Raw genomic sequence first — 24,508 nt, 5'->3', positions numbered from 1 at the left:
GGGGTCCTTATGCAGCTCAAGGCTGTGCTCTGTTTTTAATAATTACCATATCTATGATGTTCAGGTGGCAATTGCTCTCAGTTGTGTTCTCATCTGCCTGCACAAACTCAGCAGTGTGATGGCAGATTATTTGCTAATAGCAAAAAGTCATCCCTATTATTGACACCTGCATGATGGGACCCCTCTCTCCCCATGCATTCTCAGTCCTTTTCCTATCTCATATCCTCTCCTTGATGGACAATATCCACCTCTGCTTGCTCTTAACAAGTAAATTTTCCATCTTGCAGATGGTACTCTGTGGAACCTAGGGCTGAGGGACTTCTAGGACCTTCTGCAACAAAGGTGGAGTCAGAGCAGGAGCTCTTCAAGGGCCACGTTGGCCTCCACAACATCTCTTTTGGCCTAGGGGCACATCATCTCTCTACTTCTTGTGTCCTATTTCCTCCTCCTGCTGTCATTTTGCCTGGAGAGCAATGTCTTCTGTGCCAGTTGCCCTTGGCTCTGTTAACCCGGAACAACAATTCTTGGGGGAGGGAGAAAGAAGAGAGCTACTCAGTCTCGAGTCTTTTCAGGGCCCTTTAGCTGTTGTGACTCCCTGTCGAAGTCACCTCAGAGATGGGGATGTTGCTCAGTCTAGGGTGTAATTTCCTGGCTGGAGACCACCAGCTGAGTCCTGGCAGCCTCATCTCGCCTCTTCAGAGCTTGCTGCAGTGTAACTTTGTCAGACACTGGCTGTTCTCCTTCTAACTGGGAGTTTTGATTGGGGTTTTTGATAGATTTTTTTTTTTTTACTGCTTGGAGGTCTTTCTCTCATTTTTCTGTCATGGCTTCACATATTTCCTCCCCTAGAGCTGTTTGTCAAGAGAAGCTTAGAATTGCTCCCTTTCCTGGTCTCTGAGATTTAATCTGGCAATGTTTAAAAGGGAAATGTGACAGACCCTACATGTCAAGCTGGGGTCAGGGATGGGGTCAGTTTGATGAGTTTCCCTCCAGCCAGATACACATCAGTTGGAGATATGTGGAGCCTGTAATCTTTCTGCACAAGTACTAGAAAAATAGACAATGTGAGGGCTGCAAGTTAGGGACTGTGAGGAAAAGGGTATAAAGGCAGAAGCGATTGACTTCTGTGTCCCAAACAGGGGAAATGCAGGACCAGTAGGGGAACAGGAATATGTAGGACATACGTAGGTTTATATTCCTTCATGAAGAGCCCAAAAGACTTGCTGAGGCAGATTGGGAGGGTGGGATTTCGGGATGGGAAGACCTAAGGCTTTTCCTGTCTTTTAGAATGCTGTATGGAAATGAAGTGAGAGGAAAAGTAATTTTTGCATGAGCTACTGAGGGAAAATGAGGATACAGGGCAGACTTTGCAGGTGGAAGGGCAGGTGGTAAGAATAAAAAACTGAAAGAAGATTTTCAGGGCCAAGCTCTCAAGGCCAAGGGCAGACAGGGGGGTTCAGAGCCATGATGAGGAAGGTCACCGGTAGCCATCAGTTTAGGCTGAAGATGTAGGGCCTGCATTAGAACAAGGCAGGAAGAGTTAAAGTCTGTGTGACAGGGTTGACACTGGGATTTGAAAGGGCAGTAGCAAGAATCCAGAATGATAAACCTAGGAATAGTGTGGGGAGATAAGAACAGCAAGCTGTGATGCTGTGAGCAGCAGTGGCTGGAGGCAGCGCATCCAGGTGAGACCAGAAAAAATAGAGTAGCTATGCTAAGGGCACTATCAGACTATCAGGGTGGAAGAGTGTGAAGAGATGTTGGAAATTCATATTTGAGTACAGCTCTTCTGAGGGAACTTCTGAGTGGAGGGAAATAGATATCTACAGTTGGTACCTGTACATCTTCATAAACACATTTAAACCACAAATTAATTCAGCACTATGTCCGCTATCTCTATTTCCTTTGCCAGAAAGTGCCCCAACCTTTCTGCTTAAACCTTTTTTTTGGGGAGGGGGGATGGGGGGAGTGGGGAACAACACATACATTTATGCCTAATTGTGATGCTGCATCATGAATACATTCAGGGAATGGAAAGAGAACCTGCACCTCACCTGACCAAGCAGAAATGCCCACTACAACTTGAGCATCAATATCTCGCAACAGAAATTTCATCATCAGTTCATACAGCAGAAGGAATGGAAGGAATATTTTCTGTGTTGGTTTGCCTTCCCTGCTTTTGATAATTCATTTTGATTCCTGTGAAGTGTTGCTCTCGCTAACAGTTTTGTGTGGCCATTGTGGGCCGTATTTAGGACTTTGTTTCTGTGATGTTGGGTGGCTTCATTTTGAGGATTGTAAAACTGGAAGTGTTGAGTTTCAGGTTACAGTTGAAGCATAAGGCATAAAATCAGCTTGTAGGCACAGCAGAACAGAGTGTCTAGGAAAGATGTCTTGCAGGGTTAAGATAATGCATTTCAGTGCTGTTGTCAGCAGACAGAGGCTGCAATTAATGTGAAAATGTTAGATGAGGAAGGAATGCTGGTGGGTTTGGAAAGGGTAATAAGTATGGGTTTCTTCTAACAGGTAAACGCAGAAGAAAGAATGCTGCAAGGCTCTGGATGGAGGTATCTGGGGAGGTAGTGGAGGAGGTAAAGGAGCATTCTTGGACAGTGTCATGGAACTGGATAAGAGCAGGAGGATGGTTCTGGTATGAGCAAAAGCAGAGTAGTGCAAACCCTGCCCTCTGGTTTCTGTACCTTTTTATGTATGGGGCTATTTCACTTAAGCAGAACATGTCGTTGCTCTCGATGGCCCTCACAGCTAAGATTGCCAATAGGTTGGCTTTCCTTCTTCACTGAGATAGACATGATCCCTGAATGCCATCTTGGTCCACAGCTATTTTGATACTTGATTCCTCTTCCCTGTCCATGCCTCTTGCCTTTTCCCTTCTGTCTCTGCATGTGGAGGTGTTATATGTCCCCACAATTCTGCTACACCTCCCCATGTATCAGCCCTCCCCATGACCTTAAGACTGCTTAGTTCCTCCCATGTACTTTGCTTTCCAGGATGGTAAGCTGTGGTCAGAAAAATAGCCACTGCTCATTCTATCCACTGCCACCCTCTCCTACCCCTCTCCTCTCCATCTGGTACTAGGGAAGAGCTTGTGCCCTGTTCAGCTGGCTAGTTCTGGCACAAAGCTGGACTGGTATAGGAGCGGGAGGGCTGTGCCCATGTCGGATGTATGTCTCTGTGCGGGTGAGGAGCGTCCGAGGCAGGCACCCTTTCCTCCTTTTATCAGACTGCGCTCATTTATTATACCATCTGTTTTCCCAGTGCTGGAGATGATGCTGGGGATATGTGACTTGGGGCACTCAGGCAGAAACTGGCCTGCACAAGGCCGGCCATGTGTTTGCCTCCTAGCAATGCAGCGGTCAGCAGCAAATTCTTTGCTGCTGCCTCCTCTCAGTATGGGAGAGAGCAAGTGTGGGCCTGGGTGTGTAGGAGGCACAAAGAGATGAAATGTGGCAGGGGGAGAAGGGGAGAGAGATACACTGGGGTACATGTGTATCAGCTGGAGAGAACTGTGGGGAGGAGGGACAGACAGATGGGCAGAGTTGGGGAGAAGGAAGAAGAATGGATTGAAGAGAAGGAAAAACATAAGGAACTGTGCAGGGAGAGACAAAGAAACAGACTGGCTGGGGGGCAGCAAGAGAAAGGCTGTGAAAGAAGGAAAGACAGGCAGATCTGGCAGGGTTGTGGTGTGGAAATCAATGGATTGACTGTGGGAGAGAGATGTGTGCCAGCCAGGTACTACACTCATAGGTAAGTGGATAACTACAGAGGTGGAGATAAATTTAGTGTGTGTATGTTTATATAGGCCTGTGTAAGGGTGAGCTGAATGAATGAGAGTGAGGAAGAGGAGCTATAAGGAAAGGGGAGAGTGAAAGCAGAGCAACAAAAGAACAAGGCTAGATCAAGGTGAATCCTTGGAGAGCAAACAAGAGCTGGCATCAGTGGGGAGGAAGGGATTTGTATGAAAAGAAGGGAGACTAACAGCACTGATGTGTTTGGGGCTGAGGTTTTCTTACTGGAACCTGAGAGGACACAGGGCAGACATCAGAGCACAATTCCCCAGTACTAAACAGAAGCATTTTTATACATGCAAGGGCTCACTGCCACTGCACGGAGAGACCCAGTGGACCCAGGAATGTAAATGCCACTATGCTAGTGCAGACTGTTTCCTGCCTGTCGAACTGCAATGTGTACTCGAGCGTTTGCAATCTGTGGACTGCCTATTTCAAGCGTACCTGCTTAACTATTAGAAGCTGTTTAAGATGGCAGCTCAGGTATTTATTTATCCCTCTTTCCCTTCCCTCTTTCCCTTTTCCTCACAGTGTACTCACAATAGAAAAGGAGACATTAAAAAGTAGTACTCAGATTCACAAGAACCTTCTTATTTCTTCTGCCTTGTTTCATAGACACCACTTTGCTTTGCTGCCTAACTTGACCTCCCCCTCTTCCCTTTGACCATTTCTTTTCTCTTCCTTCCTCTGCTATTTTATCTACTTCTTTCTCTCTTCCTTCAATTTTCTATAATTTGAAGTTTTTTATTGTCCCTATAACTCCATTCCCCTTTCTCTATTGTGTTCTAGACTAGGAGCCTTGTTTCTTTCCTTCTGCTCCTTTTCTCTCTCCCCAATTCCTCCATCTCCTTCTGTCTGTGCCTGTCTGCCTGCTTTCTCTCACTCACTGTCTGTCTCTCTTGAACTGGGTTGTGAATTCTGTTGGCATCAGAGTGGGACAAACTGTAAAACCAAGGTTCCCGGAGGGCCAGGTTGTGATCATTTTATTTTTACAATGTCCTTGGATGTGTAAAGGTGTTTGTTTGAGGGGGAGGAGCAGTGCATGTGCTCCATGCAGGAGAAGAGAGAGGAGTGCAGGCCAGAACAAATGAAGCTTATAACCAATATAGGTCAGTTGCAGAGAAGAGTCCCAATGGTCTGTGAAATAGAGAAGTGTTTTGTCATTTCAGACTGGCTAGTGGAAAGATGGCAAATGAATAGTTTTATCTAACAGATGCAGGAAAAGCGTCCTGTCAGAGAATGCAGTAGTGGTGAGCATGGGAGGAGGACCAGCTCTGCACAGGGGATTGCTCATCTCCCAGCCACCCCCATAACCCAGGGAAAGAACAGCCTTTCTCCTGTTCCGAGCTGCCTACTTCTGAGCATGTTCCCATGTCTCTGCTATGGACTGCAGAGCATGGCTGAGAGATGCTTCCCTGTGTCCTCTGCCAGACTTGCTCGCCGTGTCAAAGAGGACAACAACCAAGCAAACAGATTAGAGAAGCACAAAGGAGAACCATAACCTCACACCCTTGGAGGATGGGCTGGAGTGCTTGGTGAGACTCTGCTGGGGTAAGTGCTGCCAAAGAGATCCCCACAGTGGCAGAAAGGCATCATCAAGGCCCTGAGCTTAGGCTGGTGGAGCTGTATGAGCCAAGCGCACTGCTGGGAATTGTTTTGCTCTTCAGTAGACTACTCACTTCCCATGATTTGCCACCATATGAGTAAACCCTGCTTCCTGATCATTCCCAGAAATTTTCAAAAGTGGTCAGTAGCTGCAGTGAACGACTGTGTCAGATACTGATGAGCCCAGCATCTGGCCTTGGGAATTTCGATTTAATTTCTATTAAGAAATTCGTTGGTTTATGACATCAAAGCTATTCTGTTAAAATGACATTAAAACATCAAAACAGAAATCCAGATTTTTAGAGGTGTTTGGAGCCCCTGCATCTCTCTAAATTCGATGTGAGATGCTGACTGCTTAGCACAACTGAAAATCAGGACAGTTCCTCAGTGTCTAAACATGGAGTTAGAAGCCTAAATAGATGTATGTGTTTTGCTTACTTTTTTAAAGGAGGCCTTTATTCCCGAGGCAGAGAATACCACCTCTCGACAATTTCTATCCATGGAATACTCTTCTGTGCATCACCATAATGCTCCAGTCTAACATCTGACTGGCTTAATCTGATGTGTTTAACCTACTTCCTCTATAGGAATTCACTTGGGGGATCCTAAACCATTACAATGGTAATGTGAAAATAAATCCTAGGAATTAATACAATACAAGAGCTCTGTGGTCGCAATATATCAGCTGACTTGCTCTGAAACAGTGTCTCAGGTCCTCATGGGATGCCTCCCTGACTATGTGGGACTACAGAAGTAAATCTTTCTCACATTGAAATTGGTAGCCTGTTACTGGCATCAGTTGGATACTGTGATTCTGAATTCTCTTAGAATGCCAGCTCACTGAACTCCTGAATAGGTGCTGTGATATGTGCTTCTCTTGATTTGTCCCTCCGAAAATTCAGAGGGATGAAATAGCTTATCCTAGACACTAACCATTTCTCTTGCTTTTCTTGGGATGTTCCTTCAAGTATCCTTTTAACCCTGATATACCACTGAGTGTCAGAGATGTTTAATGTCCAATATTCCTGCCCCAATACCCTAAGCTATCTGACAGAAGAAAAGCTCAGGGTATCCTAAAGATGAAAGTCTGCATAGCTGTCTTGCAGAAGGGTTACCTGTGTCAGTACCACCAGACCTAGGAGAGCAAGTCTGTCCGTGGAGGAAGCCCCAGTGATACCTCTGTGGCTGCAGAGGTCTGGATGGCAAAAGCTCGTATTAGGGCTGGATTGTGGCTTTAAATGATGACACTGAATAGATGCGGCTGCACAAGATCCTCTTGTCTGTCCCCATCTGTGCCCTTTACACTGAAAGGAAGACTGATATCAGAGAATATCGATCAGTGTCAACACAAACCATCTTCACTGTAGGCCTCACCTTTACCTCAGCATTTATCATTGCACTGATGCTTCCAAGAAGATTCTGAAAGCCTTTAGAAAAAAGTAAGGCCTCTCTTTCTTGACTTACTCTTTGCAATTCTGTGATTGCTATGTTTACATGGAAACAGGCTTTTTTTTTTCTTTAAGAACCAAACCACAGCCCACGTACATTTCCTCAGTGGAGTTTCATAAAACTGTTTGTCAAGAAATGATGAGTGCTTTTAATTTGGAGTTTCTGAAGTTGACCTGGAGAGACCACCCCTTCTGTGAGAGACAAATCAGGAGTGAGAATCTAATCTAGTTACAGTCAGTAGATAAAAGGACAAAGGCTTTACTGGGGGCAACATAGTTACTGGTGCCCATATTCCAGGCACAATGGGCAGTGAGACCCATTGCCTCTCTGGTCCATTCTGGAGACCTTTCCCTGTGCCTTAGACCCTAGAACAGATTCTGATTACAAAACCTGTGCCAAAAACTTTTCATCAACTTTTTGTTGCCTGGAATATGCTTTCAGGGTTGGATGTATCTAGATGTCTGTGCCTGGCTTTGGATATGAATGGGAACTCAAAAGAGGATTTCCATGAAGGATCTGGGGATACAGCAGAGGAGAAATAATGGGTGTATGCTTGGGAATAAGTGGGTCTAAAGCTGGATTTCTATGCGCATGGTTAACATAGGGGTAAGGGAGTGAAGAGGCATGTATTTTACTTATATGCAAGATAGTCCAACATGAAGGTAGCCTGGGATTATAGATTAAGTGTAGAAAAATAGAAAAATGTGTGTTCTGGAGAGGATAAGTATGAGGCACAGCATCTGAGTGGGGAAGAGTGTCTTTAGTTTAGCATACTTATGTAAATACATAGGGATAGACGTGCTGGTGGGAGGGGGAATGTTCTCACAACTTATTTTCTCTGCTAGTCAGATTCGGTAAGTTTGTGTGTATATATATATACACATATGCATATATCCTCACTGAGGGCGCTTTACCAAATACTAGAATTCCAGCTAGAATGACTTGTTAGCAGCCTACCCTCTGTTAGAGCTAATGGGTTGCAGGTATTGATTTTTTTTCTATTTCTATTGATTAGGAGGCTGCTGTACATACAAACCTTAGCATAGCATGGAAAGAGAAAGGGAGGCAAAACAGTTCACATCCCAGCAACTCATCATGGCGGAAAATTCATCCTGGGAGTCTCAGTCTTCTCCAACTATCTCTTCCAAATAGAGAAGGAAGTCGTTCCTTTTTTGCAGAAATCAACCACCAGGGCTCATGAGAGGACACTTTTTGTTTCCCAACCATCTTCAAATGTATCATTCAATGGAAGAAAAGGTTGTGTGAGAAAAAGGAGTCTCACATGGAAAGCACAGGAGTGCTTCAAGCTTCAAGACTCAGTCTGAAACAGTTATCTTGGGTACCCGTGAGCACCCAATTCATTCGTAACAGCACCCAGATCCCACTAAAATCAGCGCAAACTCTTTCATTTTGGTGTGCTTTGTGATTATGTTCTGGATTTTTCAGTGCCTTAGTGCCTCCACAAACTAATGAACATGTTACTTTGTAAGACTGTTGTGAGGCTAAATGAACCATTGGTACAACATTTAGCTTGGAAGAGGACATAAGTGAGAAACTGAGGGACTTTTGTATGACAGCATTAGAACCTCATACTTGGAACCCCATACTGGTGTCCATCTTGTGATAGACAGGAGTCCGCTCCTGTCTATCACAAGAATTTTTTAATGCACTCTCAGGGCAGTACCCCCACCCATTTTGCATGGAAATCTGCTCATTTTAATTGATAGACCTCTATATCCTGTATCTCCCTTCTTTCTAACTTTCTGGTCACAATGTTACACTAGAGATGACTTTGCTGTAGTATTGAATGTCTGATGTTTAAACTGTGTTGTTGATCTTCCAGTTATATGAACCTGAAGATAAGAAGAGAGGACCAGTGAGGCTTTTTCCATCACCATTTATCTCCCTGTGTCTATCATCTCCATCTCTAGCTCCTTCACCTGAGATTCTCTGGCCAAAACCACAAATCTTCTTTCCATGGCTTGCTAGTTTATTGAACTGGTCTAAGAAAACCAACAGCATGCACATATGATGCGAATAATGTTTCTTAAGTGCTTTGGGACCCTCAGCTTCGGATGTCAGTGATGACTGCTCTGATCACCCCATCTGCTTTTCTAACAATACAGATATGTGACTTTTTTCTTCTCCAGTGAAATATCTTATATTTTCATTCTTGTTATATACCATATCTCTTCCCTGCCCCACTGGCTTCCAGTTCTATGATCATCACCCTAACCCCAGTTTGTTTTTCCTAACATCTCCTCTGCTGGTGCATTTCCCTATTAACACCTCTGCTCTGCCTGCAAATACGGCTGCATCAACTCTATCTCTTTTACATCTCATTACAGCAGCTCCTTCTGAGCTGGCCTCCCCAGGATGAAGATTCCTAGATCAAATTTTTATACACTATTGCTGTTTGATTTTATCCTATGTGCCAAAGAGCTCCACTGCAGCACTCAATCCACAAACACTATTCAGTCTCATTACCATCCCATGGAGTTGCTTCCGACTTTGTGCCCTTCATCTCGCTTCCTGCATCTTTCTCATGCCCCTTTCATTCCTACAGCACTGCCCCTTCTCTCCACAAATAGCAGCACTCTTGGTTTGCCATTGGAAGCAGACTTCCTGTGGCTCCCTGTCTCATCAGCTTCTCATTTCAAGTAATTTAAAATGTAATTTAAAATCTCTCTATTTCCTCCAGACTATTAATTTCTCTCTCCTTACTTTTCTATAGATGTCATTCTGTGTTGCGTTATTCAGAAGATGCGACTGTTGTAAAAATCTGCCACAGTGTTTTTATTCTGTATTCTTGTTTTGTATTACCATTTTTAATGATTCTTTGTAGGAAAGATGAAATCTCAGTACAGCATCTAACCACAGCACAAGCAGTCACACAGGACAGTCTGGCATTTGCATTGCCTTTGTTCCATTCTTCTCCTGTGGCATTTAGATCTGTAGAGGGATTCTTGTGGATGGTCTAAGAGTATATAAGTAGGGTAGCAGGAGGAGAATTATTTCTGGCAATTGGGAAGTGTGAGGCAGGAAGGCGTGTTTAGTTCTGATCCTGAGATGTGCTGAGTTCTCTTAAGTCTCACTCCTTTTGCCACCCTGCAAACCTGGCCTTCTTATACTGGCAGTTTCTTTGGGGAGAACATGCCCTTCTCTTGTTGCTGTAGTACACTATTTGAGAGTACAGAGTAACTGAGGAGCCAACTTTTCTTGGAAGTATGAGGTCTGCAGATTTCCAGAGTGGTTTTCTTGTCCACACATGAGATGTTTGTGCCTGATGGATTTAAGTGCAAGAATAGCCAAAGAAGTTTTTTTTCTTCTTCAGAATCTTTCAGGCCCCTGGCCCAGACTTTCTGTCTTCCTTTGAAGAATGAGAAGATTTGAATATTAGGGTTGGGTTGGAAAGGAACAACCACAAATACAAAAAGAAAATGCTCAGAATCCCAAGAATTACTTATTCTTCCCTTATGCCTTCCCTCTTCAAGGCCCCTTCCTTCTTTCAGGCAAAATGCAAGGGGAGGAGAGGCCCTCGGGTGATCTTCTCTAGCTTTCCCAACGAAGAGCCTCAGGGAACTTCCTCCTCAACACAGACCATCCCTGTAAAGCCATAATCTCCCACCATCTTAGGGGTGTTCTCCCCATCTCTCTGCCTCTCAAATTCCTTTGCACCAAGGACAACAGTCCAGAGAGCCTGTCCACAAACTACCATCCTCCACATTCTTGCAGCAGGCTATACTCAGAGTACTAAAAATGCAGAGTACAATATGCACCTGCCCCCACGTTCATCACCAGCTGTTCAGCAGCTCCAAGGGTACAGAAAGAGCCCCCCTCCCCCCAGCTCCTAAGGCAGAGGGCAAGGCTGGAAATCCCCCAGATGAACTAGGTACTGTGTTTGTCCACAAAAAATATTTCAGTGGTCTCAACCTGCACTGTCTCCTATCACCTCTTCCTCTTTCTGCCTTCCCCGGGGCCTTTTCTGCCTGCTGATGGTGCTTTGCGTATGGCTGATGTGGGACACCAAGAGTGCTTGCTGGTAAATGCCTCTGCCTCAGTCTCAGCTATGAGGGCAGCCTGGATTGTGCCCTCCAAATGGGGGAAATGATCAAGGGTCTGTAGGGCAGCCAGTGGCCCCCTGGCTGCTTGCTATAGAGCCCTTCATGTCCATCAGTCCTGGGACAGATTGTCCTGGAAGGGCAGTCCCAGTCTGCACCCAGAGAGTGAGTAGGGAGAAGAGATAACTGGAGTTATGAAATTGCAGCATGGCTGAAGCCCTCCAACTGGTTCAACTTCCCAGCACCCTCTTCCCCCAGCGCTGCTCCCCCGCATAGAACAGCAGTGAACCTAAAGCAGATCTTCTGGTCTCATTTTTCAGTGAACAATGAATCTGATCAGAGAGAAACAAAATCGGTAGCATCAAGAATTAGATGATTTCTTTTCTTCATGATTGTTGCATTAATGAGCAGCTACATGTATAGAACCAGGAGGTGACTAATGTAATTAACCTGGTGTAATGATACTGCTGAGGAAGAGAGAGAGGATTATGACATACTTAGATGTCAGTATTGCACAATTTTGTATGTGCTCCCTGTACTATCAGGTTGTGTCTGACACAGAAAACTTAAGCAGTGATAGATTTCAGTCTGCATCCATTCAGCTCATGCATCTTTCTGTGTAAAATGAGGATGTGAAAGGTGGATTGCTTTCCCAGGGTTGAGGGGGTGGAGGTATTCAATTTTGGTGGTTCCTGTCCTTAACAAAATGATACTAATTATCATAAATCGTCCTTTCTCATGAAGAATCTTCCCAAAATGTCTGCTTCTTGGAGCAGGCATTGGGATTTTGCCGAAAGCTCTAAAGACAAAGTAAGAACACAGGGATCCACACAACACTGGTCAGGGGGAGGCAGAGGGATGGAAAACGAGCAACACCAAGCCATATGCAACTTGCAGCAAACCCGAGAAGAGTGAAGATCAAGCACTTAAAAATCGTAACACCAGCAATAAGAGCAGAAATACATGCTTGTTTTTTAAATTACCCTTCCACGTTACATTTCAACCCCTCCTGGGGAGAGAAACGGCTGACTGAAGTTTTGTGCGGGTCTAACTGCGGTGTGCGGGTCGCACTCCCAGCTCCGGGCACCCACGACGGAGATACGAAGGAGGCTGAGCTGGGGGGCGGCGGTGGGGCGGGAAAGGCGGTAAGCGAGGGAGCGCCCCAGCTCCGTCTTCCCCTGGGTTCCGCGGCGGCCCCGGGGGAGCGACCCTTGCCGGTGCCGGCAGCAGCGGGCGAGGCGCAGGGCGGGGGCAGGCTGCCCCCCCGCCCCTCGCTGCCTGCCTGCTGCCTGTGTGTGCCCGCGCAGAGCGGAGCGGGGCGGAGGAGGAGGGCGGCTGCCGCCCGCGGATGCTGGGGCGCGGGCGGCGCGGGCAGGGCGGGCGGCGCGGGCAGGGAGCTGTCCTTCAGCACCGCGGGCCGCGGAGCGCTCCGCCCGCACCGCCGCCCGGGGAGCTGTCCTGCAGCACCGCCGGCCCGGGAGCGCTCCGCCCGCCCCGCCGCCCGGGGAGCTGTCCTGCAGCACCGCCGGCCAGCGCCGACACCGACACCAACACCGCCGCCGCCGCCGCCGCCGCCGCCGCGGGGGAGCCGTCCAGCGCCGCGCCGCCAACGCCGCCGCCGCCGCCTTGATGCAGTAGCGGGGCCCGGGAGTCGCCGGGGGCCGCCGCGGGGCAGGGGGTGCCGCAGCCGGGCTCCGCTCCGCGCCCCCCGCCCGGAGGGGCGCCGCGCCTGTCCCCCTCCTCCCCCTCCCCAACCCCCCACCCCAGGAGCCCCCCTCTCTCCTCGCCCACCTCCGCCGGGAGCGAGCGCCGCGGCTGTGCGGAAAAGCCATGGGAGGCAAGACCTCGGCACCTGTTCAGCTGAAATCAAGGGCTTACAGTATACTGGGCACTCTGGCTTGGTGGTAGGAGCGAGCAAAAGGAAGGAGAAGCGAGCAAGAAAAAGTGAGAGAGGATTGGAGCGACTGCCGCTGCCGGGAAAAAAAAAATAAAAACCCAAGGAAGATAACTGGGAAGGAAAAGGATTTTCATGGCGCAGGCTGCAGAGCTAAGCAAGAAGACTGAAGGTTGCATCTCTGCTCTTACAGTCTCTAACTGTCTAGGTCCAGATAATGAGAGATTGTGTTGAGGATGCTGCTGCTGCTCCCCTGTTCACTGTGGAAGCCATCTCCAAATTAGCCATTACATATGGAAACTGGAGACCAGAATTTTAGAAAAAGGGATTAAGGCGTCTCATTTTGGGGGGGGTTCTCTCTTTATTTGTTTGGTTTTTCTTGGTTCTTTTCTCTCTTTTTTTTTTCTTTTTCCTTTTTCCTTTTTTTATATTTCAACCAGAACGTTTCCGATTTAAAAGGCAAGCCTCTTCCCGTGTGGTCTTTCTAATTTACACTCTTTTCCGTGGGCTTTCTTACCTCCCTTTTTTGATATCTATCTCTCTCTCTATACCCATTATATTATTAGTCGGAATTATTATTCTTTTATTTTATTAAACACACACACCCCAAGAATCAGAAGGCGGTTGGGTATTTGTATAATGAAGAATTATGGGGCTCTTTGACAGAGGTGTTCAGATGCTTTTAACCACCGTTGGTGCTTTCGCTGCCTTCAGCCTGATGACCATAGCTGTGGGGACCGACTACTGGCTTTACTCCAGAGGGGTTTGCAAGACTAAAACTGTCAGTGAGAACGAAACCAGCAAAAAGAACGAGGAAGTCATGACCCATTCTGGATTATGGAGAACCTGCTGCCTGGAAGGTATTTGATTCTGGACCTCCACACCCCCCACCCCCCCCACCCCTTCCTCTCCCACCACCCCACATTTCTCCCTCCTCCCCCCAGTAAATCCCTCCACATTCCACCATTTTCTCACTTCATTCCTTTCACCGTGGATTGAGAGTGGTGGGCTCAGTTACTCAGGACACAGAGGCAAGAAGACAGGCAAAACATTCACTGTTCCATTCCCTTCTCCCTTCTTCTTTCCCACCCTCCCCCCTCCCACCTTCCCCAAAAATTCACTTCCTCTCTCCAACTGGAATAATGTGTGTGTTACAAAACCACCGAGAGATCCTTTCAAAAAGCAACTGTGCAGTCTGCCTGTCTTCATCTTGTTTGTATTGCCTGGGTAAGCAATGCCAAAATGCTGTGTTATTGCTGTGCTCTAGCTGCAACCAGAGAGTGAAATAATTGCTCTCTTTGCAAATGGCTTATTTGCAAAGACAAGACTGTGAGTGAGGGGCTATGTGGGGAGGAGGTGATTGCAAAGCACTTCGAATGCAATTATTAGTTCACTTTAGGAAGGAAAAAGAGAGAAAGAGAAGCAACCCTGTTACATCCAAAATGTCTCATGCAGAATGATACCAGTCATCTCAAACAGAGTTCAGAGCATTTTGTAATGTCTGTCAGCAACCACATCTCACTGGGCTGGGTGCAGAGGGGTCTAGTTGGCTGCTGATTGGTTTGGGGCTGGGATTTTTCCCCAGTTTGTTTGTTGTTGGGGGGGATTTGCTTGGTTTCTCTTTTTGGTTTTTTTTTTTTTTTTTTTTAAGGTTTATGGTAAAGGCTTAAAATAAACAACTCTCTGAATGGAGAAATCAGCCTAAGTCTGATGTGGTGAAACTGAATAGCAACTCAGTGACATGTCTGATGACAGAGGAGACACCACTGCAGCCAACTTCTGGAATCAGACGTTCTAAAGGGAGGGGGAAAGAAAAGAGGGGCCAGTGATTCGCTTTTAAATATGTGTTGCTGAGTCCTGCTATTGGCGTACGTGTGGGCTGGGGAGGTGGTCTTCAGCCTGTGCTGGAGGGAGAGGGGCAACCGATGTAAATGCGTGGTTTATGTTACACACGTAGTGAGAAGGAGAGAGTGAGAGCACAGGAGCACACATTCCAGCCCATTGTGAAAGCCCTGTTTGTGAATCAGCTCCCAGCTGGACGGTGGGCTGCCAGGGGTTCATGGGCATCCAGGGATAAGATCAGTGTCTGCCGGTGTCCACGGGAGCTGGGTGTGCCTGGAGCTCCCTGTCAGGAGAGAACAGCAAGTGGGTACCGCAGAACTGATTTTCTTAACCCGGCACCGGGAGATGGAAGGCAGGGGGAAGGGGGAAATAAACTATGTATGTTTTGATGTCTCTCACCAAAGAAAGCTAAAGCTGCTGTTTGGAAATGGTTGTGTCCAGGAAGAAGCGTGAATTTCCCCCCCGTTCTTGGTGCAAACGGTTGAGTGATGGCTGGACATGTTTTGAATAGCTAAGTGACTTCATTGAGCGATGGTCTATTTGACGCATACTGCATTTAGTGCCCTTTGTCAACCCAAACTGCTGCCTTTTAACATATCCTGCAGAGGAGCTCTATGCTGAATACTATATGCTGTATCCACGCCAGAAAATCAATAGCAGTAAATTAATGGGGGATGTTTTAAACACACTTGCTCACACACATGCACAGATTTCCTGCAAATAGATAAATACATAGAGGTATATATTAATAAAAAATGAAAAGCCTTTCACACAGATATTCATTACAACCAGGGAAGGAGACATCTCCTTAATTAAAAATTAATGAGAGAGAGAAGGGAAAAAAAAAAAGCCCAAATGCAAAGCCATGCAGGGAAGAGAGGCTGCGGGGATGAACTCCCTTCCTGAGCCATGTCCCCAAGCTGGAGGGCGGAGGGAGGCTGGGGTGGAGGTAGAAGGTATGAGGACCCCAGCCAGGAGAGGCAGTGAATTCAGATCATGTCTATCTGCCCACAGAGCCGTACCCAGAGGGACGCGGTCTGAGGGGGAGGAGGAAGGGGCGGGTGAGGTTTGTCAGATTGGAGGAGCTCGGGGCTCCTTCTCCTTTACATCTGACAGGACCCCACAGGCACTGTTGAGAAGTGGCTTGCATGGCAAAAGAATGTGCCAGGATACTTCCAATTAAAAGCTCTGAAGTGCCCCCAGCCCCCACAATGTTGTGCTGCCAGCCCAGGTCCTCTGCTCTCCCTGCTGATGCTCTCCAGTGGGCTTAAAATCATAGCCCTGCGTGAAGGGTGTGAAATGCAGCCTGAGCACAACCTGCATGGCCCTGGCAGGGTGCTCTCACTCACCCCACACACGTGAGGGTTGGGCTGGCCCAATCCCCCAGCTCCCAACTGCTGGGCAGCAGCAGCAAGTGGGGTAGGAGGGTGCAATGCACCACAGGGAGGTCAAGCCCAGCTCTGAGTCCCTCGCCTGAGGGCACAGGTTGCACTACAACTTAGATAAAGAATTTGTTGCAAGAGCATCTCAGCAGAGGGCAAAACCATCCCCATGGGCACATGCTGTGCAGGCCCTGAGCATGGGTTTGCCTCGTGAGGTGGCACAGCATAGGTTTGGCACTGGCACTGATGGGATGCCTCTGCTTGGCTTCCCTCAGCCCCACAGCCTGCATGAGGTGGTGGCTGGCACTCTCTTGGTCCCAGGACAGCACAGCCAAATATCCCCACCAGCCCTTGGATGGCAGGCTTCTTACTGTCATGTCTGATCACCTTAGGGGGGTTATCTTCTTTCTTGTCAGAAGGAATCAGAAGAGCGTCCCTGGTTGATTCCCTCTCCCAGTGAAAGCTTCCTGCTCATGAACAGGAGAGAGAAGGATGCAGCAAAGGCTCCTTTCCCCCATGATACATAGAGTGGGTAGATTTGTGGAGGAAAGGGCTTAGTCCCAGGAGGCTGTAAAAAGGACAAAAACCTTGGATCAGTTCACAGCCTGCCCACGGTGTGGCAGAGGCACCTGACAAAGGATGTGGGATAGACACTCCTCTGCCTGGGGTGGATGTCAGGGCAGGTCTATAGAGTGAGGAGAGGTAGTGAAGAGAAGGGCAGGAGGCTTTTTAACAAGAAAATAATCAAAGAAGGAGTTCAAACTGCCATCTGCTACTGGTAGGAAGCCTCTGATGATGTTGCCTTCATTTCTGGAAACGTGGAGGAACACTGGCATTAGTCAACACTGTAGGCTGTCAGAGATGGTGGACACCTCATGTTCAAGTTATCCTGCTAAATTGTCTTTTCTCTTCTTGGACAAGAAGGAGGCCTTTTTTTCCAGTAGGAAAAAAGGATGTGAGCACTTATCTTGGGCTGTATGCATAGGTATGTTGCGGTCAGAATTGCAAGCTCCTCTTGGAGAATTTGGTCCCCAGGCTCTCAATTTTTGGGTTTCCCTCTCTTCAGTCATTCTATTCCCTACAATGGACTGTCAGTCAGCATTTTCAGATCTTTGTATTACTTCAAAGAAGAGTGCCATTTGGGAAGTTACTCCTCTATTCGGATTTATTTTCCCCCTTTCTTCTCTCCTACAGTGCACCCCTGCTCCATCATGGGACTCAAGCAGACAGGTGGTGTCAGTTCACATTACTGCAGATCATGCTTCTGATTTTTTTCCTAATCCTCCTCAAGATGATTCTCTCTCAGACTTTGGGGTTGCCCAGATAGGTCTCTGGGCCATTCCAAAGTCTCTCCCCTTCAAGAAAAATGTTTTTTCTCAGCCTTTTAACTGTATAGGTACAAAACACACACAAACAGCAAACAATTGAGATCTGCAAGCTCATGCCCCACATGGATGCTGCACCTCTTACAACTTTGAAATGGCTGCGGAACTTCCAGCCTAATTCCTTCTTGGCCCTGAATGTTTTAAAACCACTTTTTATTATGAGTGATGCCTTTTCTAATTCTTTCATTAGCTCCTGTAGATCTCCTACAGGATCTCAAAAAGTGAGGGATGATGCCTTATCAGGGTCTTATGAAGCAAGAAAATGAAATGTATTTTATATCTGTAGGTTATTGGTTTTGTCATGTTGTCATTATTATTAAGAAACGGATAGGTCTGGGAGGCTTTTATACTGAGAAGGCAGGAGAGAAGAGTCCAGGGCAGGCAGGCATGAGTGATGCGCATGGGGTTAGACATCCCTGTAGATCTGACTGGTGTGAAGGCAAGTAATTGAATGGATGTTGGTGGAGAAAATAATTCCTGCCTAGAGACCCTTCCCAAGGAGAATTAATGAGCTGATCTGTTCCCTTTCCAGCTTGTTATATCTGAACAGTGCATGAGAGCTAAGTGCAGATTCAGTGTTTGCGAAAATGAAGAGCTGACAGCAAAGTGAGGCAGGGCACAGGCAGTGGACAGGCTTCTGCCAGACGATTCTGGCGCTGCGTCGCTTCCTCTCACTGCCTTCTCCCACTGCTGTTTGTTCCTGGTGCACCTCTTTCCTTTCACATCCATTTTACGTGTAGGGTTTTTTCCCTATTTTCCCTCTTACCTTTCATGATTTTCTTTCTTTCAGCCGTTGTTTCTGTCAACGACCCTAGTTTTGCTCTGCAGAATTGCCTGCCGTCCTACTTCCAAGGATCCACAAACCCACCAGGGTTCTTTCCTCGCATCCTTGCTGACCTAATCCAGGGCCTTTTCTGAAAATTCAGTGGACGTAGCAGTAGATTAAGTCAGGGTCTCCATGTCTTCACAGTTCAGGACCAGGAGCATCCTAGCCCAGCCATGAGATGCAGCAGGAGGAAATGACCGGGCACAGAGCTGATTGCTGCTGGCATTGCATCTGCTGGGGAGAAAAAGGATTCAGAGCTGGACAGGCCTTGGGTGAAGAGGAAGACAAAGGATTTTAAAAAGTGGGGTGGCAGATGGTGAAGAAGAATTACTCAGGATCCCAGACTTGGGTGGGTTTGGTTCTCTTCTCAGCTTAAATTCACACCTGACTGAAGTCACTGAGAAGGCAGGGATTTGAGGGGCTGAGACCTGCAAGCTCAGCTCCTTTGTAAGATTTGACAAGGAAATGCTGTTCCTCACTAGTGAGTTGCCAGAACAGACTTTTAAATTGCTTTTAAATTATGAATCTTCCTGCTGACAGAGAAAGAGGAATGGGTTAATATTGTCCTGAAATGCACCAGAAATTGCCTTGCTGAAAAGAGTGAGAGTGAAATGCAGTGGGAGGGACATGGAGATGCAGTGTGGCAGCAGTAATGTATAAAGAAATTACACAGAGCTAGAACAAATGTCTCTTTGCCAGGGAGACCAGGAGCTATTCCTATCTAATGTTTCCCTTTTAACCCATCCCTTTCCCCATGCAGCCCTCTGAGCCCCCGTCTCACTTGGTTGCGGTTTGGTATGATCTAAGCAAGAGTTTTGGGGGAGAAGGACTGCTGAGGTTTGACAGCAGAATCTCCATATTTATTTAATTTAAAAGCAGTAGCGAGGAGGTTGCCGGGGGGAGCAGGGAACATTTCAGGCTCTCAGATGGCTCTGCCCCCTGCCCCTGTTTTAAGAGCAGATTCCCAATCAAGCATACCCGGTTTATCCCAGGGGGAGCCCTCGCTGCTCCGTTCTGCGCTGCTTCTCCCTTCCATATTGCACTCGTTGTCAGGGGATGTGCTGCTGCCTTCCTTTCACGGGCACGAAACCTTCCCCCTTGAAGGGGGCTCTCAAGGAGGGAAGGGGGCTGCTCCTGGGGGAATGGGTTACAATGGGGCTCCTGCTCCATGTCCTCCCCCCCACAGCCCCCAACCCAAGGCAGCAGCCACCCAGCAGGGGAAACACAGAACGCGGAGCAGGTTAGGCATACGCAGAACGGAATGTAAATACAATACGCCTAAAAGTTATTTTTCTCTTGCCTGTATGACCCCAGCTTTTTCCTCACCCTCCATCTTTGACTCATTCTATCCATCTCCATTTCAATTTGTTCTCGTTTCCCTCCCCTGTTTTTCCTCTTTATTTTTCCCTTTCATCTTTATGTCTCTTCTGTGCTTTCTCTCAAAAGCATCTTCTCCTTCATTATTTCTCCCTGTTTGTCTCCAAGTTCTCTGAGGCCCATCCCCCTTGCTCTTTCCTCTGTTATATTATCTTGTCCTTGCTCTTCTCTGTCCCCTTTGCTCCTGCTGTCACATCTCTCCTCTTTCCTCTTCTCCCGGCCATCATTTTCCCCTGGCTTTACCCCATCTTACATACAGTCATTCCCCCCAGCCAAAGGACCCCATTCTTTTGGAGCCGTGCTGCCTGTATGCTCTAAACAAACACTTTTCCAACCTCTTTCTGGCTGTCCCCCTCCTCCTTTCTTCAGCCAGTGCCCCCTCCTCAAAGCAGTGTATGACACCAGTTGCTGTCGCTATCTCCTCTTACCCCTATGGCAGCTCAGCTACCTCTGAGGGGGGTGAGACCCGAGCCCCTCCCTCTGCTCCCCTCATTTCTCACTGCCTGTGGTCAAGCCAACCTCCCTCCACTTTGCTGCCTCCAACCTCCCATGGCCGGAGGGCTCACTGGCAGCTCAGCTGATGAGCTGGCTCATCTGCGTGCAGCCAGCAACTGGGCTGGAAGGAGCTCGTGGCAGCCCTAAATGCTCTCCCTGGCAACCCTCAGACATGGATCAGGCCAGGATCCAAGTGGAGAATAAGGGTCTCTGAAGCCATAACCCTGGGGCAGTTGTTGTGCACTACAGTGAAGGATCTCTGGTTATCGGGGAGAAGAGTGTCAGTGAGCAGTCGTCCTTTTTGAACTGTTTTCAGGGGAATGATTTTCTCTGAGATTCTCAGGAATACCTAAGGTGGGGAGGTGAATGGGTCTGGAGGCTCCAAGCCCCATGGTTGCCTGAATGAACCTCAGTGAGGAGGGGCAGAGGGTATCACTGGCTGGTGAGAAAAGGGGGACTGTGCACCATGCAGGGCTCTACATGAACCGTGGCGACTCACGGGGTGCCGAAATGGGGACACTGCTGTTAATGGTCTATTGCAGCACATGGCTGCAGACAGAAAACCCACCACCAGCAAGTCCCCAGGCATAAGGAGTAGAGCAAAGAAGATAGCAGAGAGTGCAGGAGCAAGAGCCATCCAAGGATGGGGTGTTGCAAAGAATAGGGTTCATAAAAGGGGGACAGGGACAAGGAAGAGTAGGAAAGACTGTGTGCATGAAAGCTAGGCATGTCTGCCTGGAAAAGGAGGTGAATGAGAGGGAAAGTGATTGGATTGTGTTGAATAATGAATGGGCTAGAGAAGGTGGATCAGTAGCTCTTGATTTCCCCATTTTGTAACACACAGACAAGAGGACCTGACATGAGTCACCGGAGACCCAGTTAAAGCTTTCTCATTTGATGCATATCAGGGCTGTGGAGCTCATTGCCACTGGAGCTCTCATGGCCAAGATTTTAACAACATTTAGCAAGCAAGTGGGCATTTACGACAGAGTTCACGAAAATTAAGCATCCTCCTAATGGATGTGAACAGCATTTTGGGTGTTCTGTAATTCAGCAATTAAGTCAGTCGCCATAAAAACTAGGATAACGTTTCACAAGGGCAGTCTATCCCCTATCTGACTGCCATGTGGTTCTTGCCTCTTCCCTGAAACATTTGTCAGGGATTAAACAGAGCTCAGATTTACTTTGTCTGGCATTTCTTTTGTTTCTAGATGTTATGCTGTGCAGTTGCAATGTAAGATGCAAACTAGGCCTGCATTTCTGCTGATGTCAATGACTGCCCTAATTTGACAAATTAACAGTGAGTTTAGGTATTTCTATCATATTTTTCTAGGAAGTATCTGGGATAGAAAGCAATTAAGAGCATATGGAATTAAGTGGAGTCCTTTTTCTTCACACCCCAGGGTATAAAGTAAGTAGTTGGCAATGAAGGTGCTATATATGTGCAAAGAATTATTATTGTTGAAGTCCCTGCTTCCCAGAAAGCAATAGGCTTTGGGTCTCTTTGATGCTATCACGACTAAATTAGAAACGAGGTTGTCTCTTTTCTCTTGTATCTGTGGAAATGATTACTGCACTGGCATCTGATGACATACAGTACTGTAGTGTTTCTATGCACAAGAGATGGAGGCCCAGTTCTCCCCTCTGCACTGATGTAACCTCGGTGACTCGGATGGAGCTGCTAACACTGCCCGTGTAGGCAAGGGGAGAGCGAGGCTGAGGAAGGGCTGTGCGTGCTTTAAACAGCCATGCCCCAAGGTCACTGCGTGTCTCCGCTCCACCAGTGATGTACCCAACAAACCAGGGGCTAAATTCATTTCTAGTATGAGTGGGTGAGACAGCCCCAAAGTTAATGAGATTCTGCAGTTATTTATGCCAGCTGTTCACCAAGGCCAGCAGTTCCTTTTCAAACTATTCCCATTTTCATCATCTTTCACCCTCATTAGAAAAATTCAACTTGGCTGCCCTTCCTGTGGGGCAAAGATTCTCATACAGACTCCTCACCTTGGATGGGTGAGTGTGTAAAATGGCAGAGGTGACCATGAACTTGCTGGCATTCACCTTTCCCTTTCTCTTCTTTCTGCATTTCTATCTTTATTTGAATCTCTTTTTTATTGACTGTTTTCTGCCTCCCAGCCCCATTTATTCTCCTTGTGTTACAGAAAAGTTCTTCCATAAAGTTCCAAACTACACAATCAGAGTCTTCATACCAAGCCCTGCAGAATAGGTGAAATCCACTTCTGTTTCTGTGGCACAGGTGACTAAAGTATTTATACTAGCTTCCTATCAAATCTATAACTCCCCAGAGAAGCATAGGGACTTTATCCTGCACTTCCTATTCCCCCAGAGCATACACTCCTATCTGCTAGCTGTGAAAAACAGAAAATGAGGATGGTATACAAAAACTTGAGAATGCAATGTCATCCTATTCATGGGTAGGGATTTTTCTGATGTGTGTTTTTGCTAGAAGCAAGCAAGTATAAATTTCTGATTTAGCTTGTTGTATAAAGAATACATTCTGTCAAATAAAGAATAACACTATCCACCTCCGTTCCTTGGATTTTCTATCCCTTTCTGATTTTTCTCTTCCTATTTCTCAGTTTTCATTCTCCTTCGGAACATGATTTTTTTTTTAGTGCCTGTTTTATTTTTCTCCTCCCACTCCTTCATAACAACGTTTCATTCTTAAATTTGCTATCACTCAGAGAACTTCTCTCTTTCTTCAGGTCTTGTTTATATCACCAGTGTAGCTGCAGTGAGATGGATCATGCTTGAACACTGAATATTTCCCAGGTTTAAGGTTGTGTCCATTCAGTATCACAGACCACTGTGAATCAAACGACTTTTCATCCAACCCTGTTTGCTGACTTCTGCAACCTTACTGTGACCTGTCCTTTGTAAACAGTAAATTTCTGAGAACCTGGTCCTGGAGCTTTATCTCCTCCTGAGGATGTTGCATAATATTTTTCTTTCTTAGTTCAATTTTTTTTCACCCTTGGTTTCCATTTTTCTTCATTCTCTTCATCATTATTCTTCAGAATTCACTGTTTCTTCTTCTCTTCCATTTTTCTCCACATCATCTCTCATGTCTGCAGTTTTCTCCCACAGCCCTAACGCCTGATGACATTTCTCCCCTTCCCTTTACATTTCTAGCCCATGGTCCTCCTGGGTAGAAACTAGTCCCCTTGATCCCATCCCATTCAGCCTCTTTGGAGAAGTGGTGGAAAAGGACTCACAACCAAGTCTGTTCAAATATGTGTGTGCACGTGTGCACACGTGCATCTCCTTTCAGATACGATCGGTATGAAAGATTGGTGGTTGAGATGAAGTGGTCTAATTTTGACTGTTGCCTTTTAGACAGCCACGAGGAGTCCTTCCCGAATGTAGATGCCCCCCAGAATTGCCTTCAGAGTACAGGGTCTCAAGGGATCAATCATCAAGAATTTCTGCTGCTTCGTTTTAGATTCAAGCATTGCCCTTTTCCTTAGGCTGAGGGTCATGGGTTTTTGAAGGGTAGTGGCAGAATCATGAAAGAAGACATTTTCCTCTTGCTCATTTTTGAGTGAGGAGTGAATGAACTGTGATAAATATTTTTCTGTATATAACTAGAGCTGTCTCAAAGAAGTGGCAGAGGAAACAGATGGCAGAGGCCCTTTATAGGCAGCTGCTGTTGTCTCTTAAGGTGTCACCATAGCAAGAAAAGTGGTTGTAATTGGGGAGCTTCAAGATCAGTAGCGCCTGAAAGGACTTGAGCAGAAAAGAATGTCATCCTGCCTGAAGGCAGGGGGGAGGGAGACAGAAATCAAATATTCAGAGACTAAGAAATTCAGTACAGGGAATAAGCTGGAGTCACTATGAAGTTTTACTGAATTTCATGACCACAGGATGGATGGTTTCCCTGTGTTTGGGAGTTCATAACTGGCCACAGAGAGCAGGAACATTGTAAGCAGGGTGAAGAGCTGGTTTAGTGTATTTTGGGGATAGCAAGAGGGGCTGGTATCCAGTGGAAACAATTGAGTGAGAGACTGAGATCCCCAATGTACTGTGGAAATGCAGTTGGGTGGGCGTGAGGAAAGGTCCAGGAATAGCTATCTCCAGGCTCCTTTCTCCTCCAATTGCTTCAGAGCACTACTGCAGTGCATGCTTTTGGTATGGGGGATGCTACAATTTGGTGTAGAAGCTTCTGTCCTAGATATTGCTCAAAATGCCTGCCTGGAGCCCTATGATCTCAGTGTATGCAGCACAATTGTAAGATGACCTGTGAAATAACAGAAGTGCAGACATGTAGCTGCTCCCTCAAGAAATAACCAGGCTTAGGTTCCTTCATATCTTCCAGGCTTGGAGGGATTGCACAATGGGCTAGACCTCTAAGTCTTCTAGACATGG

The 24,508-nt window shown here is 46.9% G+C and overlaps 1 protein-coding gene and 1 long non-coding RNA gene across 3 annotated transcripts in view; one reads left to right on the top strand and one right to left on the bottom strand.

Annotated features, from left to right (window-relative positions):
- Positions 1 to 9,635: 9,635 nt before the first annotated feature.
- On the bottom strand, positions 9,636 to 12,196 carry LOC116442823. Its single transcript, XR_004239658.1, has 2 exons — positions 11,905 to 12,196; positions 9,636 to 10,230 (listed from the first exon to the last, which is right to left on the bottom strand). It is a non-coding gene; the product is annotated as an uncharacterized LOC116442823 (long non-coding RNA).
- A 466-nt stretch (positions 12,197 to 12,662) lies between these two features.
- The window catches only part of CACNG2 (calcium voltage-gated channel auxiliary subunit gamma 2), a 52,099-nt gene continuing 40,253 nt past the window's right edge, over positions 12,663 to 24,508 (top strand). The window contains exons 1-2 of one of the 2 annotated variants that reach the window (XM_032106313.1): positions 12,663 to 12,987; positions 13,530 to 13,675. In XM_032106313.1, the coding sequence (XP_031962204.1) occupies positions 13,534 to 13,675 (142 nt within the window). In that variant the 5' untranslated portion in view covers positions 12,663 to 12,987; positions 13,530 to 13,533. Of the gene's footprint in view, positions 13,676 to 24,508 lie in introns of both variants that reach the window. The other variant, XM_032106312.1, reaches the window with a different exon arrangement.

The sequence above is a fragment of the Corvus moneduloides genome, chromosome 4, assembly GCF_009650955.1.
Source record: "Corvus moneduloides isolate bCorMon1 chromosome 4, bCorMon1.pri, whole genome shotgun sequence".
Lineage (NCBI taxonomy): Eukaryota > Metazoa > Chordata > Aves > Passeriformes > Corvidae > Corvus > Corvus moneduloides.
The sequence above is the reverse complement of the archived record's forward strand: the minus strand, read 5'-3'. Positions and strand labels throughout refer to the sequence as shown.